The sequence below is a fragment of the Rhinoraja longicauda genome, unplaced genomic scaffold, assembly GCF_053455715.1.
Source record: "Rhinoraja longicauda isolate Sanriku21f unplaced genomic scaffold, sRhiLon1.1 Scf000740, whole genome shotgun sequence".
Taxonomy (NCBI): Eukaryota; Metazoa; Chordata; class Chondrichthyes; order Rajiformes; family Arhynchobatidae; genus Rhinoraja; species Rhinoraja longicauda.
Genome location: NW_027601956.1, coordinates 43,818 through 59,473, shown reverse-complemented (window position 1 = coordinate 59,473; position 15,656 = coordinate 43,818). Strand labels below are relative to the sequence as shown.

At 47.5% G+C, this 15,656-nt stretch overlaps 1 protein-coding gene across 1 annotated transcript in view; it reads left to right on the top strand.

Annotated features, from left to right (window-relative positions):
• Window positions 1-8,708: 8,708 nt before the first annotated feature.
• Window positions 8,709-15,656, top strand: part of LOC144591233 (zinc-binding protein A33-like) — a gene marked incomplete at its 5' end in the record, with an annotated part of 13,533 nt that continues 6,585 nt past the window's right edge. Inside the window, 5 exons of the mRNA XM_078395517.1 lie at window positions 8,709-8,993; window positions 9,085-9,180; window positions 10,495-10,728; window positions 13,610-13,632; window positions 13,730-13,848. Of these exons, the coding sequence (XP_078251643.1) occupies window positions 8,709-8,993; window positions 9,085-9,180; window positions 10,495-10,728; window positions 13,610-13,632; window positions 13,730-13,848 (757 nt within the window). The remainder of the gene's footprint in view (window positions 8,994-9,084; window positions 9,181-10,494; window positions 10,729-13,609; window positions 13,633-13,729; window positions 13,849-15,656) is intronic.

Genomic DNA, 15,656 nt, shown 5'->3' with positions numbered 1-15,656 from the left:
ACGTCACCCATTCCTTCTCTCCAGAGCTGCTCCCTGTTCTGCTGAGTTACTCCAGCATTTTGTGTCTACCTTTGATTGGTCTATCTTTAAGTAATGATATGATGCAAAGATTAATGTTATTTTGAACTGAAGAGAAATTTGATCTCCCACCTGCTCATCTGCTGGGAAGCATCACAGAGTCAGAGAGCTTTGTAGCACAGCAACAGGCCCTTTGACTCGACTCGACCATGCCAACCACGTTGCCCAACCAAGCTAGCCCCACTTGCCTGAGGCTGGCTCGTATCCTTCCAAGTCTTTCTTATCCACGTATCTACCCAATTCTCTGTGAACTGTTGTAATTGTACCTGCCTCGCCCACTTCCTCTGTCAGATCGTTCCACATCTACACTACCCACTGACTGAAAAACCTGCTCCTCAGGTCCTTTTTATTGTTTCCACTCTCACCTTAAACTGATGCACTCGAGGTTTAGACTCTCCGACCTTGGGTAAAGTATTGCGGCTAATCACCTTGTCTGTGCATCTTATACACATCTATAATGTCACTCTGACAGGCTCCCAAGAAAAAATGTCCCAGTCTGAATAGTCTCTTTCTGGAATGAGTAGATTAACCTATGATGAGCGTTTGTCGGCATTGGGCCTGTCTGTACTCGCTGTTGCTCAGAGGAATGAGGGGGGATCTCATTAAAAAATACAGAATAGTGAACGGTTTGGACAGAATGGACGTGGAGAGGATGTTTCCATTAGTGAGTGAGTCTAGGAATAGATATTTATTTACAAAAATGCTGGAGTAACTCAGCAGGTCAGGCAGCATCTCAGGAGAGAAGGAAAGGGTGACGTTTCGGGAAGGACAAAGGAAGGATGTAGGTGGAGACAGGAAGACAGAGGGAGAACTGGGAAGGGGGAGGGGAAGAGAGGGACAGAGGAACTATCTATAGACAATAGACAATTGGTGCAGGAGGAGGCCATTCGGCCCTTCGAGCCACCATTCAATGTGATCATGGCTGATCATTCTCAATCAGTACCCCGTTCCTGCCTTCTCCCCATACCCCCTGACTCCGCTATCCTTAAGAGCTCTATCCAGCTCTCTCTTGAAAGCATTCAGAGAATTGGCCTCCACTGCCTTCTGAGGCAGAGAATTCCACAGATTCACAACTCTCTGACTGAAAAAGTTTTTCCTCATCTCAGTTCTAAATGGCTTATTCTTAAACTGTGTTCTGGACTCCCCCAACATTGGGAACATGTTTCCTGCCTCTAACGTGTCCAACCCCCTAATAATCTTATACGTTTCGATAAGATCTCCTCTCATCCTTCTAAATTCCAGTGTATACAAGCCTAGTCGCTCCAGTCTTTGAACATATGAAAGTCCCGCCATTCCGGGAATTAACCTAGTAAACTTACGCTGCACGCCCTCAATAGCAAGATTATCCTTCCTCAAATTTGGAGACCAAAGCTGCACACAGTATTCCAGGTGTGGTCTCACTAGGGCCCTGTACAACTGCAGAAGGACCTCTTTGCTCCTATACTCAACTCCTCTTGTTATGAAGGCCAACATTCCATTGGCTTTCTTCACTGCCTGCTGTACCTGCATGCTTCCTTTCAGTGACTGATGCACTAGGACACCCAGATCTCGTTGTACGTCCCCTGTTCCTAACTTGACACCATTCAGATAATACTCTGCCTTCCTATTCTTACGACCAAAGTGGGTAACCTCACACTTATCCACATTAAACTGCATGTGCCATGCATCCGCCCACTCACACAACCTGTCCAAGTTACCCTGCAACCTCATAGCATCTTCCTCACAGTTCACACTACCACCCAGCTTTGTATCATCTGCAAATTTGCAAATGGTACTTTTAATCCCTTCATCCAAGTCATTAATGTATATTGTAAATAGCTGCGGTCCCAGCACCGAGCCTTGCGGTACTCCACTAGTTACTGCCTGCCATTCTGAAAGGGACCCATTTATCCCCACTCTTTGCTTTCTGTCTGTCAACCAATTTTCTATCCATGTCAGTACCCTACCCCCAATACCATGTGCCCTAATTTTGCCCATTATTCTCCTATGTGCGACCTTGTCGAAGGCTTTCTGAAAGTCGAGGTTCACCACATCCACCGGCTCTCCCCTGTCACTTTTCCTAGTTACATCCTCATAAAATTCCAGAAGATTAGTCAAGCATGATTTCCCCTTCGTAAATCCATGCTGGCTCGGAACGATACTGTTACTGCTATCCAAATGCTCCGCTATTTTGTCTTTTATAATTGACTCCAGCATCTTCCCCACCACTGATGTCAGACTAACTGGTCTATAATTTCCCGTTTTCTCTCTCCCTCCTTTCTTAAAAAGTGGGACAACATTAGTTACCCTCCAATCCACAGGAACTGATACTGAATCTATAGAACATTGGAAAATGATCACCAATGCGTCCACAATTTCTAGCGCCACCTCCTTAAGTACTCTGGGATGCAGACCATCAGGCCCTGGGGATTTATCAGCCTTCAGTCCCATCAGTCTACCCAACACCATTTCCTGCCTAATGTGGATTTCCTTCAGTTCCTCCGTCACCCTAGGATCTCTGCCCACTAGAACATCTGGGAGATTGCTTGTACCTTCCTTAGTGAAGACAGATCCAAAGTACCGGTTCAACTCGTCCGCCATTTCCTTGTTTCCCATAATAAATTCTCCCGCTTCTGCCTTCAAGGGACCCACATTTGCCTTGACTATTTTTTTCCTCTTTACATACCTAAAAAAGCTTTTACTATCCTCCTTTATATTATTAGCTAGTTTACCTTCGTACCTCATCTTTTCTCCACGTGTTGCCTTCTTAGTCATCTTCGGTTGCTCTTTAAAAGAGTCCCAATCCTCTGGCTTCCCACTCTTCTTTGCTTTGTTGTACTTCTGCTCTTTTATTTTTATGCTGTCCTTGACGTCCCTTGTCAGCCACGGGTGTCTCTTACTCCCCTTGGAATCTTTCCTCCTCTTTGGGATAAATTGGATGGAGTTGAGGGGGGAGGTAAAGGGACAGGTGTTGCATCTCCTGCGGTTGCAGGGGAATGTGCCCGGGGATGGGGTGGTTTGGGCAGGAAGGGACGAACCTCAGAATTCAGAGCCTCAGAATTAAAGGATGTTCCGTTAGGAAGGAGATGAGGGGAAATGCTTTTAATCAGAGGGTGGTGAATTTGTGGAATTCATTGCCACAGAAGGCTGTGGAGGCCAAGTCGGTGGATATTTTTAAGGCAGAGATAGCTGGATTCTTGATTAGTATGGATGTCAGAGGTTATGGGGAGAAGACAGGAGAATGGGGTTAGGAGGAAGAGGTAGATCAGCCATGATTGAATGGTGGAGTAGAATTGAAGGGCCGAATGGCCTAATTCTAATACTTTCACTGATGACATTATGACCTGATGACGGTCCAACTTCACCTGATAACCCAGCCCTTCAGACCTGATGAAGTTGTTGTAAACCCTTTTGCACCCACTCCAATTGACTAACAAACCCACCCTTCCCTTTGTCTCACCCTCCACTCAAAAAACACAGGAGCAGGTCATCTGGCCCCTCGTTTCTGCCCCCTTTCACTGTGATGATGACGACCCCACCACACACCTCTACCTCCTCTTTAACAACCTCAAATTACCACTCACCTCAATATCCACCTGCTCCGATCTGCCTCCATATCTGAATAACCCGCTTCATTCCCCCATCCCCACCGCAATCTCGCAATCCTCCTCTCTCTCCCCCCCCCCCCCCCCCCCCCCCCTCACGAAATTTTGCTCTCCATCCCCGGATAAAAACTCAGGGGGAGATGTCTGTTGTCCACCCGATGTGGTCGCGGTGAAAACCCGGGCAAGGTTTCAGTTGTCCGCCCGCCTGTGCCTGAGGCCGAGCGGCCTCTCCCCCGGTCCCGGGGCCGCGCTGCCCGAGTCTCCCCCCGACCCCCGACGACTCTCTGATTCTCTGCTTCTCCCCCAGTCTCCGTCACCCTGGATGTGGAAACAGCGGCTCCGTGGCTCGAGGTGTCTGAGGATCGGAAGAGGGTGAGAATGACCGGGCCCCGGAGGAGTCTCCCTGACACCGGGAAGAGGTTTACAGACAGTGTGTGTGTGCTGGGATCGGAGGGATTCACATCGGGGAGACATTACTGGGAGGTGGAGGTGGCGGGGAGTGAGGGCTGGGGTCTGGGAGTCGCCGCAGAGTCTGTGGAGAGGAAGGGACCGGTCACACTGACCCCGGAGACTGGAGTCTGGAGCATCAGGCGGTGGGATGACGAGTTTCTTGCATTCACCTCCCCTCCATCCCGTCTCCCCGCCCGTCCCATCCCCGGGAGGGTGGGAGTTTATCTCAGTTACGAATCCGGGACAGTTTCATTTTACGACGCGGACACCAAGTCCCATCTCCACACCTTCACTGGGAATAAATTCACGGAGAAACTTTATCCTTTCTTCGGGCCTTATTGGGATGGAAACAAGTGGCTGAGAATCTGCTCCGGTTCCGCTCCGGGTGTGTAAAAGGGTCGTGTCCCGGGACCGGCGTCAGGAGCGGGGCTCAGGGGCTGTGGGGCAGGAACCCGGTGGACAACAGGTCGGCGCTGAACGGCTCCCATTTAATCCCCAAATTCCGCGTCGTAAAACCCCAGTGAGCGCGGAAATAAAACCAGGGGGAATGTAAATGTGGGAAGAGAGAAATAAACAGCAAGTGGAATCAGAGCTGTCGATCCGTTCATTTCAACGCGTTAACTGCGTCACTTCTTGGTCCCGCCACTAGATGGCAGCAACGCCACGCGGTGCGACCACAGACCAGCTGTAACTTTGAGAATTAACTTTGACAATTGCAGAACAGCGGGAATCTGATTTAATAAGTGACTTTTGTTACCTGTTACCACACCTGCGGCCCAAACCACATGCATGGCTTAAAATGGGGAATAAAAGCAGAAATTGCCACCAAAACTCAGCAGGTCAGGCAGCAACTGCAAGGTGAAACAGACCTTACATTTCAATAGACAATAGGTGCAGGGGAAGGCCATTCGGCCCCTCGAGCCTGTACGCACCGCCATTCAATGTGATCATGGCTGATCATTCACAATCTGTACCCCGTTCCTGCCTTCTCCCCATACTCCCTGACTCCGCTATCCTTAAGAGCTCTATCTAGTTCTCTCTTGAAAGCATTAAGTGAATTGGCCTCCACTGCCTTCTGAGGCAGAGAATTCCACAGATTTACAACTCTCTGACTGAAAAAGTTTATCCTTGCCTCCGTTCTAAATGGCCTACCCCATATTCTTAAACTGTGAACCCTGGTTCTGGACTCCCCCAACATTGGGAACATGTTTCCTGCTTCTTGCGTGTCCAATCCCTTAATAATCTTATATGTTTCAATAAGATCCCCTCTCATCCTTCTAAATTCCAGTGTATACAAACCTAGTCGCTCCAGTCTTTCAACATACGACAGTCCCACCGTTCCGGGAATTAACCTGGTGAACCTACGCTGCACGCCCTCAATAGCAAGAATGTCCTTCCTCAAATTTGGAGACCAAAACTGCACACAGTACTCCAGGTGCGGTATCACTAGGGCCCTGTACAACTGTAGAAGGACACCTTTGCTCCTATAGTCAACTCCTCTTGTCATAAAGGCCAACATGCCATTAGCTTTCTTCACTGCCTGCTGTCTCTGCATGCTAAGTTTAAATGTCTGATGAACAAGGACACCCAGATGTCTTTGTACTTCCCCATTTCTTAACTCAGAAATAATCTGCCTTCCTGTTCTTACCACCAAAGTGGATAGCCTCACATTTATCCACATTAAACTGCATCTGCCATGCATCCGCCCACTCACACAACATGTCCAAGTCACCCTGCATCCTCATAGCATCCTCCTCACAGTTCACACTGCCACCCAGCTTTGTATCATCCGCAAATTCGCTAATGTTACTTTTAATACCTTTATCTAAGTCATTAATGTATATTGTAAATAGCTGCGGTCCCAGCACCGAGCCTTGAGGTACCCCACTAGTCACTGCCTGCCATTCTGAAAGGGACCCATTTATCCCTACTCTTTGTTTCCTGTCTGCCAACCAATTTTCTATCCATGTCAGCACCCTACCCCCAATACCATGTGCTCGAATCTTGCCCATTAATCTCCTATGTGGGACCTTATCAAAGTCTTTCTGAAAGTCCAGCTACACTACATCCACTGGCTCTCCCTTGTCCATTTTCCTAGCTACATCCACAAGAGATTCCAGAAGATTAGTCAAGCATGATTTCCCCGTCGTAAATCCATGTTGGCTCGGAACGATCCTGTTACTGCTATCCAAATGTTTTTCAGATCTGATACTGATGACAAATGATGATAGCATCTCCCTATTCCTTCTCTCCAGAGATGCTGCCTGACCTGCCGAGTTACTCCGGCACTTTGTGTCTATCCGTCCAAACCTTTCCTGTCTGTGTGTCTGCCCGAATTTCTTTTCATTATTGTCCATTCGGGAATGCCTATGCCTCTGATGGATATTAGGGTGCCGTCTGTACGGAGTACGCGTGTTCTCGCCGTGACCTGCGTGGGTTTTCACCAGATGCTCAGGTTGCCATCCACACTCCAAAGACGTGCAGGTTGTAGGTTAATTAGCTTCTGTAAAATTGTAAATTGTCCCTACTGTGTGTGGGATAGTGCTGGTGTGCGGGGATCGGTGGTCGGTGCGGATTCGGTGGGCCGAAGGGCCTGTTTCTGTGCTATAAAGTGGAAGATAATAAAGAGGACGAAGGTTGGACTTTTTTGCCTTCCATCCGGCTGTATATATATGATATATGATATGATCACAGTGAGGAGTGTGGGGAATCCGCTGTGGTGAATGTTTATGTTAACTTCTATGTAATTCTGTGTCTTGTTGCTTTTGTTTTGTCTGGCTATATGATAATTCGCACATCACTGTACCTTAATTGGTACATGTGACAATAAAAGACCTTTGACTCTAAAACTTACTGAAGCTTACTTGGAGAATTTAATGCTTTTAAACTAGTTCTTGTTCACACCTTATCTTTTTTTCTGATTATTGTATAATCAGGATCTGTGATGCCATCTGCCAGCCTGATTCTCTCCTCACTTACACCTCAAACATCCCCTCTAACATCTTCAGACTTTAAACTCAAAGCTTGTCGCCGACTGCTTGCTGAAGATAGACGCAAAAGGCTGTAGTCACTCAGCGGGACAGGCAGCATCTCTGGAGAGAAGGAATGGGTGACGTTTCGGGCCGAGACCCTTCTTCAGACTCAATCTGCGGTTTAAACCAGCATCTGCAGTTCCTTCCAACGCACGGGTCGATTCTGACCGTTTGAAGATGGGTCTTGACACGAAACGTCACCCATTCCTTCTCTCCAGAGATGCTATTTCTCCCGCTGAGTTACTCCAGCATTTTGTGTCTGTCTTCGGTTTAAACCAGCACCTGCAGTTCCTTCCTACACATACCGACTGATTACTGTTCACTTCATCTTTGATGGCAACCGGTATTATGGGAGCAAGACCCCATGGCGCTGATGGCGGCGGCAACCCGAGACCCGCTGTTGCCGCGGCTCCTCATCCCCCTCCTCCACCCTCTCCCCCTCATCCCCCTCCCTCTCCGCCGGGCCTGCAGCGGCGGCCCCGACCCCGACCCCGCCCGGCAGCGGCTCCACAAGGAGCGGCGGCGGCTGCGGAGAGATGCGGCCTTGGAGGCCCGGAATGGAGGAGGAGAGAGAAATGGAGGGGTGAGGGAGAGGAGGAGAGAGAAATGGAGGGGTGAGGGAGAGGAGGAGAGAGAAATGGAGGGGCGAGGAGGAGGCGAGGGAGAGGAGGGGTGAGGGGAAGGAGGGGATGAGGGAGAGGTGGAGAGGAAGAGGGGGAGGAGGAGGAGAGGTGACGGAGTGGAAGAGGAGGAGGATAGGTGAAGGAGAGGAAGAGGGGAGGTGAGGAGGAGGTGCAGGGAGAGGGAGAGGATGGTGAAAGAGAGAGGAGGAGAGGGGGAGGACGAGAGGGAGTGGGCGAGGAGGAGGATTTGGGAGAGGAGGAGAGGGAGAGGAGGGGTGAGGGGGAGGTGGAGCAAGAGGAGGAGGGATGATTCGGAGGTGTCCTCTTTATTCAGGAAACGGGGCTTCAACTCCACTCCACGTTGTTGTCCAGCCTCACTTACCCCTCTGGCAGCTTGTTCCAGACACCCACGACCTTCTGTGTGAAAATGTTGTTCCTCAGGTTCCCGATTAAATCTTGCACCTCTCACCACAAACCTGTGTCCTCCCTCTCCCCCCTCAACTGTGTCAACCTATTGCCAGCCAGGCTTTGTCCTGCCCCCTTCCTCCCATCGTTATTCCATCTCCCACCCCCTACAATCAGTCTGAAGAAGGGTCCCGACCCGAAACATCAGCTGTTCATATTCTCCAGATGTGCTGCTTGACCCACAAACTTACTCCAGCACTTTGTACTTTTTTGTTTGTAAACCTGCATCTGCAGTTCCTTGTTTCTGCATCTTCACGTTGCACATTTGCGTCAGATTTACATTAATTCCTCTAGACGGCGGCGTGCGCAGTGGACATGCGTTTTGAACCAGGAAATGGCAGAGTTAAAAAATGGCTTCGAAAGGACAGGTCGAGAGTTGGTCCGAGGAGGTAGTTTGTCCCATCTGCCTGGATTTCTTCACCGATCCGGTGTCACTGGAGTGCGGGCACAACTTCTGCCGCTCCTGTATCACACAGAGTTGGGACAGGGAGGGGAGAAACTCCTGCCCGGAATGTAGAGAGGTGTTTACAGACCGCACCCTCAGGGCGAGTCGGGCCTTGGCGAGACTGGCTGAGAAAGCTCGAACACTGAGCCTGAATCGGACAGAGAAGGAAAGTAAACTTCACTGCGAGGAACATCAGGAAGAACTGAAGCTGTTTTGTGAAACTGACAAGAAGCTGATCTGTGTGGTTTGTGCAGCTGGGCGGGAACACAAGTCTCACAGCTTCATGCCGGTTAAAGAAGCTGTTGAAAACTACAAGGTAAAAGCAAACCGATTTTGATCGCATCATTGTTTAGTTCCGTCTTTATTGTCTAACACTTTTATTCTCCGATTTTCAAACACAATCGCAGGGTCAGGTTAAAGCTTCCATCCAGTCTCTCACAAAAGATAAATCAGGGATCCAGCAAATGGAGCAGCAACAGAAAGAGAAGATTTCTGGAGTTCTGGTGAGGCTTTTAAGTTTCGATTTCCTGATCTTGTGCAGGTTTGATCCCTGTGACGCGTGTAATAACAGGGCAGCGCAGTGACACAAGTAGTGCTGCTGTCTCCCAGTTCTGGTGAGCGGGTTCGACCCTGACCTCGGGTGCTGCATAGAAAATAGGTGCAGGAGTAGGCCGTTCGGCCCTTCGAGCCAGCACCGTCATTCAATATGATCATGGCCTACCCTTTATTCTTAAACTATAACCCCTGGTTCTGGACTCCCCCAACATCGGGAACATTTTTCCTGCATCTACCCTCTCCAATCCCTAAAGAATTTTACATGTTTCTATAAGATCCTATCTCATCTTTCTAAATTCCAGTGAATACGAGCCCAGTCGACCCATTCAGAATCAGTCTGAAGAGGGTCTCGACCAAAAACGTCACCCATTCCCTCTCTCCTAGATGCTGCCTGACCTGCTGAGTTACTCCAGCATTTGTGATACATTCTTTCATCATATGTCAGTCCCGCCATCCCGGTAATTAACCTGATGAACCTACACTGCACTCCCACAATAGCAAGAATGTCTTTCCTTAACTTAGGAGATCAAAACAGCACACAATTTTCCAGGTGTGGTCTCAACAGGACCCTGCACAACTGCAGTAGGACCTCCTTGCTCCTAAACTCCAATCCTCTCACAATGAAGGCCAACATGCCATTAGTTTTCTTCACTGCCTGCTGTACGTGCATGCTTACTTTCATTGACTGGCGTACAAGGACACCCAGGTCTCGATGCACCTCCACTTTTCCTCATCTGACACCATTCAGATAATAATCTGCCTTCTTGTTCTTGCCACCAAAGTGGATAACGTCACATTTATTCACATTTTACTGCATCTGCCATGCATCTGCCCCCTCACCCAACCTGTCCAACTCACCCTGCAGCCTCACAACATCCTCCTCGCAGCTCACACTGCCACCCAGTTTTGTGTCATCCGCAAACTTGGAGATGTTACATTTAATTCCCTCGTCTAAATCGTTAATATATATTGTAAATAACTGCGGTCCCAGCAATGAGCCTTGCGGCACCCCCTAGGGGGTGGTGGACGGATAAATGGGAATTAATGGGCACCTGAAAAGGAATTGGCAGCTGGGAATTGCATTTGGGTTAGCGGACTGATGGGTTATCAGATTACCCTCACGACATTTCAGAAGCATTTAGACAAACTATTGAATTGCCAAAGCAAGTTTAAAAAAATGCACAGGACAAATGTCACTGTCAACCTCTGAGGGAAACACAATCGGTGACATTACATATTGATCTTCACCTTTCATTTGACAGGAACAGTCACACAACCTTCAGTCCAAGATCACATCCCAGTTTGCTGAACTGCACCAGATTCTCACTGAGAAAGAGCAGCGTGTACTGGCAGATATCCGGGAGGAAGAGAAGAGGATTCTGAATAGAATGAAGAAAAATCTTGGAGAGATTGAAGAGAATTTAAAATCTATTCAGGAGGAACTCTCTAAGTTGCAGCAGCAGATGGATCAAAAGGACAGTGTGGTGTTTCTGAAGGTGAGGGGTTACACCACAGTCTGGCGAAGTGAAAGTGCAGTCACAAAATGGAGGGGGTTATTTCAGAAATAAATGCGACATTTACCAGTAATTCAGAACTGGGTAAATGTTTCATCTGTTCCAGTTGTTGTTGTTCCCAAACTAATTGGCCTCCCACATAATCTATGGGATCTCAGGACTGCCTGGCCAGAATGTAGAGAGGTGTTTGTATTCTGTGGAGTTCAGAACTACGACGGGTGATTCTATATCTGACTCAAGAACCACGAATGGACAGAGGGCAGTAAATCTCTGGGATTCTCCAACCAAGAGACTCAGAGGTTTAACCTGTTAGACGTATTTATACCAGCGGAAGATACATTTTTGAAAATTCAGGGAACTGAAATCAAAGCGGAGGAGTTCAGTCCTGGGCTAGATCAGCCATGACCACATTGTGGGGATTAACATTGAAATCTAGAACGTGGCGCACACAGCAGATTGATCATCTATATCTGGTTCCCATCAGCAGTGGGTGGTGACCTTGGGGGAATTTGCTCTGTTTGTTTTACCCAACTTTGTTCACCATGGAATGACATCCCATTCTACATCATAGTCAGGCCATTCGGCCCATCCTATCCAGTCAAGATTTCTGCTCCACTCAACATCTCTCCCATCTACTCACCACATCCGGTAACAATACCCCGAATTCCAGGAGTGCTCACGAGTTTATCCCGCTTGCCCTTAAATGTATCTCTGCTGTTGTCTTCATTCCCTCCAATGCTAGTGAGGTCCATGTTCTCATGACTGCATTCCTTTCGGTATTTGTTGAAGACCACGTTACATTTCAGCTTTGATTTTTGCACTCCCATCGATTAGAGATTAGGCAGGAATTAGGCACATTAGGCAGGAAATGGTGTTGGGTAGACTGATGGGACTGAAGGCTGATAAATACCCAGGCCCTGATGGTCTGCATCCCAGGATACTAAAGGAGGTGGCGCTAGAAATTGTGGACACATTGGTGATCATCTTCCAATGTTCTATAGATTCAGGATCAGTTCCTGTGGATTGGAGGGTAGATAATGTTCTCCCACTTTTTAAGAAAGGAGGGAGAGAGAAAATGGGAAATTATAGACCAGTTAGTCTTACATCAGTGGTGGGGAAGATGCTGTAGCCAATTATAAAAGACGAAATTGCGGAGCAATTAGTAACAGCACTAACAATTAGTAATTAGTGCGGCGAAATTTGGAGCATTAGTAACAGGGTCGGTCAGCGTGGATTTACAAAGGGGAAATCATGCTTGACTAATCTTCTGGAATTCTTTGAGGAAGTAACTAGGAAAATTGACTGGGGAAAGCCGGTGGATGTGGTGTACTTCGACTTTCAGAAAGCCTTTGACAAGGTTCCACATTGGAGATTAGTGGACAAAATTAGAGCACATGGTATTAGAGGTAGGGTAGTGACATGGATAGAAAATTGGTTGACAGACAGAAAGCAAAGAGTGGGGATAAATGGGTCCTTTTCAGAATGGCAGGCAGTAACTAGTGGGGTACCGCAAGGCTCGGTGCTGGGACCGCAGCTATTTACAATATACATTAATGACTTGGATGAAGGGATTAAAAGTACCATTAGCAAATTTGCGGATGATACAAAGCTGGGTGGTAGTGTGAACTGTGAGGAAGATGCTATCAGGTTGCAGGGTGACTTGGACAGGTTGTGTGAGTGGGCGGATGCATGGCAGATGCAGTTTAATGTGGATAAGTGTGAGGTTATCCACTTTGCTGTTAAGAATAGGAAGGCAGAGAATTATCTGAATGGTGTCAAGTTAGGAAAGAGGACGTACAACAAGATCTGGGTGTCGTAGTGCATCAGTCACTGAAAGGAAGCATGCAGGTACAGCAGGCAGTGAAGAAAGCCAATGGAATGTTGGCCTTCATAACAAGAGGAGTTGAGTATTGGAGCAAAGAGGTCCTTCTGCAGTTGTACAGGGCCCTAGTGAGACCGCACCTGGAATACTGTGTTCAGTTTTGGTCTCCAAATTTGAGGAAGGATATTCTTGCTATTGAGGGCGTGCAGCGTAGGTTTACTAGGTTAATTCCCGGAATGGCGGGACTGTCATATGTTGAAAGACTGAAGCGACTAGGCTTGTATACACTGGAATTTAGAAGGATGAGAGGGGATCTTATCGAAACGTATAAGATTATTGAGGGGTTGGAATCGTTAGAGGCAGGAAACATGTTCCCAATGTTGGGGGAGGCCAGAACAAGGGGCCACAGTTTAAGAATATGGGGTAGGCCATTTAGAACGGAGATGAGGAATACATTTTTCAGTCAGATAGTTGTGAATCTGTGGAATACTATGACTCAGAATGCAGTGGAGGCCAATTCTCTGAATGCATTCAAGAGAGAGCGAGATAAAGCTCTTACGGATAGCGGAGTCAAGGGGTATGGGGAGAAGGCAGGAACGGGGTACTGATTGAGAATGATCAGTCATGATCACATTGAATGGCGGTGCTGGCTCGAAGGGTCGAATGGCCTACTCCTGCACCCATTGTCTATTGTCTATTGAAATATTATTTCATCCTCACACATCTAAATCCACCGATAAACTTAAATCCTATCTTATCATTCCTGACATCTTCTCCAGATAAAATCCCACGACCTGTCCAGTCTTTGCATTGAGCTCCATCCTCTCAGTTATGGCGTCATTTTCATGAACATTCCTTGTGCTTTTCCCCCATCGTTCTACGTCTCGACAGCAATGTCCGCTTTCTATCTACATGACAGCGGCGATAAGAGTTGGGAAATGGGAATTATCAGAGGGTTGTAGAAATGTGGAGAAATTCCCGCTGTCGGGATGAGGACGGTCCATCTCAGTCAATTGAGATTTTGTGTTTTATTTCTTTCAGGAGGAAGCTGGTCGCAAGCGAAGGTAGGACATGCTCTTGACGGAAACATTGTAAGTTTTCGTGGAACAGTTCAAAACATTTCTAATGCTCAGTTGATAACCGGCTGTTAAATATTCGCAGGGTTCGTGATGAAGCCAAACCACTGTCGGTGGTAGAGGAGGCCTTGCCGATTGACAAGTTTCATTGCCCTGTTTCATTCAACACGACATTTAAAGAAACATCTGATGACTTCAAGCAAGGTAAAGCTTATAGCTTTTCCATTGTTCTTGTTTCTGACATCTTGAAGTAATATGTGTAGGAATGAACTGCAGTTGCAGGTTTAAATCAAAAGTAGACACAAAATGCTGGAGTAAATCAGCGGGACAGGCAGCACCTCAGCAGAGAAGGAATGGGTGATGTTTCGGGTCGAGACCCTTCTTCAGGCCTAAGAAGGGTCTCAAACCGAAATATCACCCATTCCTTCTATCCAGAGATGCTGCCTGTCCCGCTGAGTTACTGCAGCATTTTGCGTCTTCCTTTGATTGTGTCCATTGTGATGTCTTGAGAGGTCGGGAGCTTTTCTCTTGAAGGTTGGGAGGTGTGGGTGCCGGAAATGAAGACAGAAAAGTTCTTGTTTTCAAACTTAAATTCCATATATTTAGTCTTTTCCAAAAACAGGTAAACTTAATTGTTTGCAGACAGGTACACAAAACCAATACAGGTAGTTAAATCAAAACTGTAACTTGCTGCCTTCTTACAAAATATAACTCAAACACTGCTTCTCTCCCTGTCTGCTCCAGTCGTTGTCTCTCCTTTTAAATATACTGCTTCCCTTCCCTTTTAGCTCTCTCACTGAGGCAATCAGCTCATCTGGTTCAGCTGGGCAGCAATCAGTGTCAGCAGGGCAGGCAGCCCTGCTGACTATGGGTTTTGTAGTCTTTTGCTGGCAGCCATGATGGTTTGTAGTCCTTGTTGCATCCACCGGGAGGAAATGTATTTCCCCTCTATGACTCTACCTCTCATGATATCACACTATCTTTAAGTAATACTAGGATGCAAAGATTAATGGTATTTTGGACTGAAGGGAAATTGAAGATTTGATCTCCCACCAAGCTCATCTGCTGGGAAGCATCACAGAGTCAGAGAGCTTTGTAGCACAGCAACAGGCCCTTTTGACTCGACTCGACCATCCCAACCAAGTTGCCCAACGAAGCTAGCCCCACTTGCCTGAGTCTGGCTCATATCCTTCCAAGTCTTTCTTATCCACGTATCTACCCAATTCTCTGTGAACTGTTGTAATTGTACCTGCCTCGACCACTTCCTCTGTCAGATCGTTCCACATCTACACTACCCACTGACTGGAAAACCTGCTCCTCGGGTCCTTTTTATTGTTTCCACTCTCACCTTAAACTGATGCGCTCGAGGTTTAGACTCTCCGACCTTGGGTAAAGTATTGTGACTAATCACCTTATCTGTGCATCTTATACACATCTGTAATGTCTCTCTGACAGGCTCCCAAGAAGAAATGTCCCAGTCTGAATAGTCTGTTCCAGTAATGGGTAGATTAACCTATGATGAGCGTTTGCTGTCATTGGGCCTGTACTCGCTGGTGTTTAGAAGAATGAGGGGGGACCTCATTGAAAAATACCGAATAGTGAAAGGCTTGGATAGAATGGATGTGGAGAGGATGTTTGCATTAGTGAGAGAGTCTCGGACTATAGGTCATAGCCTCAGAATTAAAGGATGTTCTTTTCGGAAGGAGATGAGGGGAAATGCTTTTAATCAGAGGGCGGTGAATTGTGGAATTCATTGCCACAGAAGGCTGTGGAGGCCGAGTCGGTGGATATTTTTAAGGCAGAGATAGCTGGATTCTCGATTAGTACAGGTGTCTGAGATTATGGGGAGAAAGCAGGAGAATGGGGTTAGGAGTGAGAGATAGATCAGCCATGATTGAATGGCGGAGTAGACTTGCTGGGCCGAATGGCCAAATTCTAATACTTTCATCGATGACATTATGACCTTCTGACTGTCCAACTTCACCTAATAACCCAGCCCTTCAGACCTGATG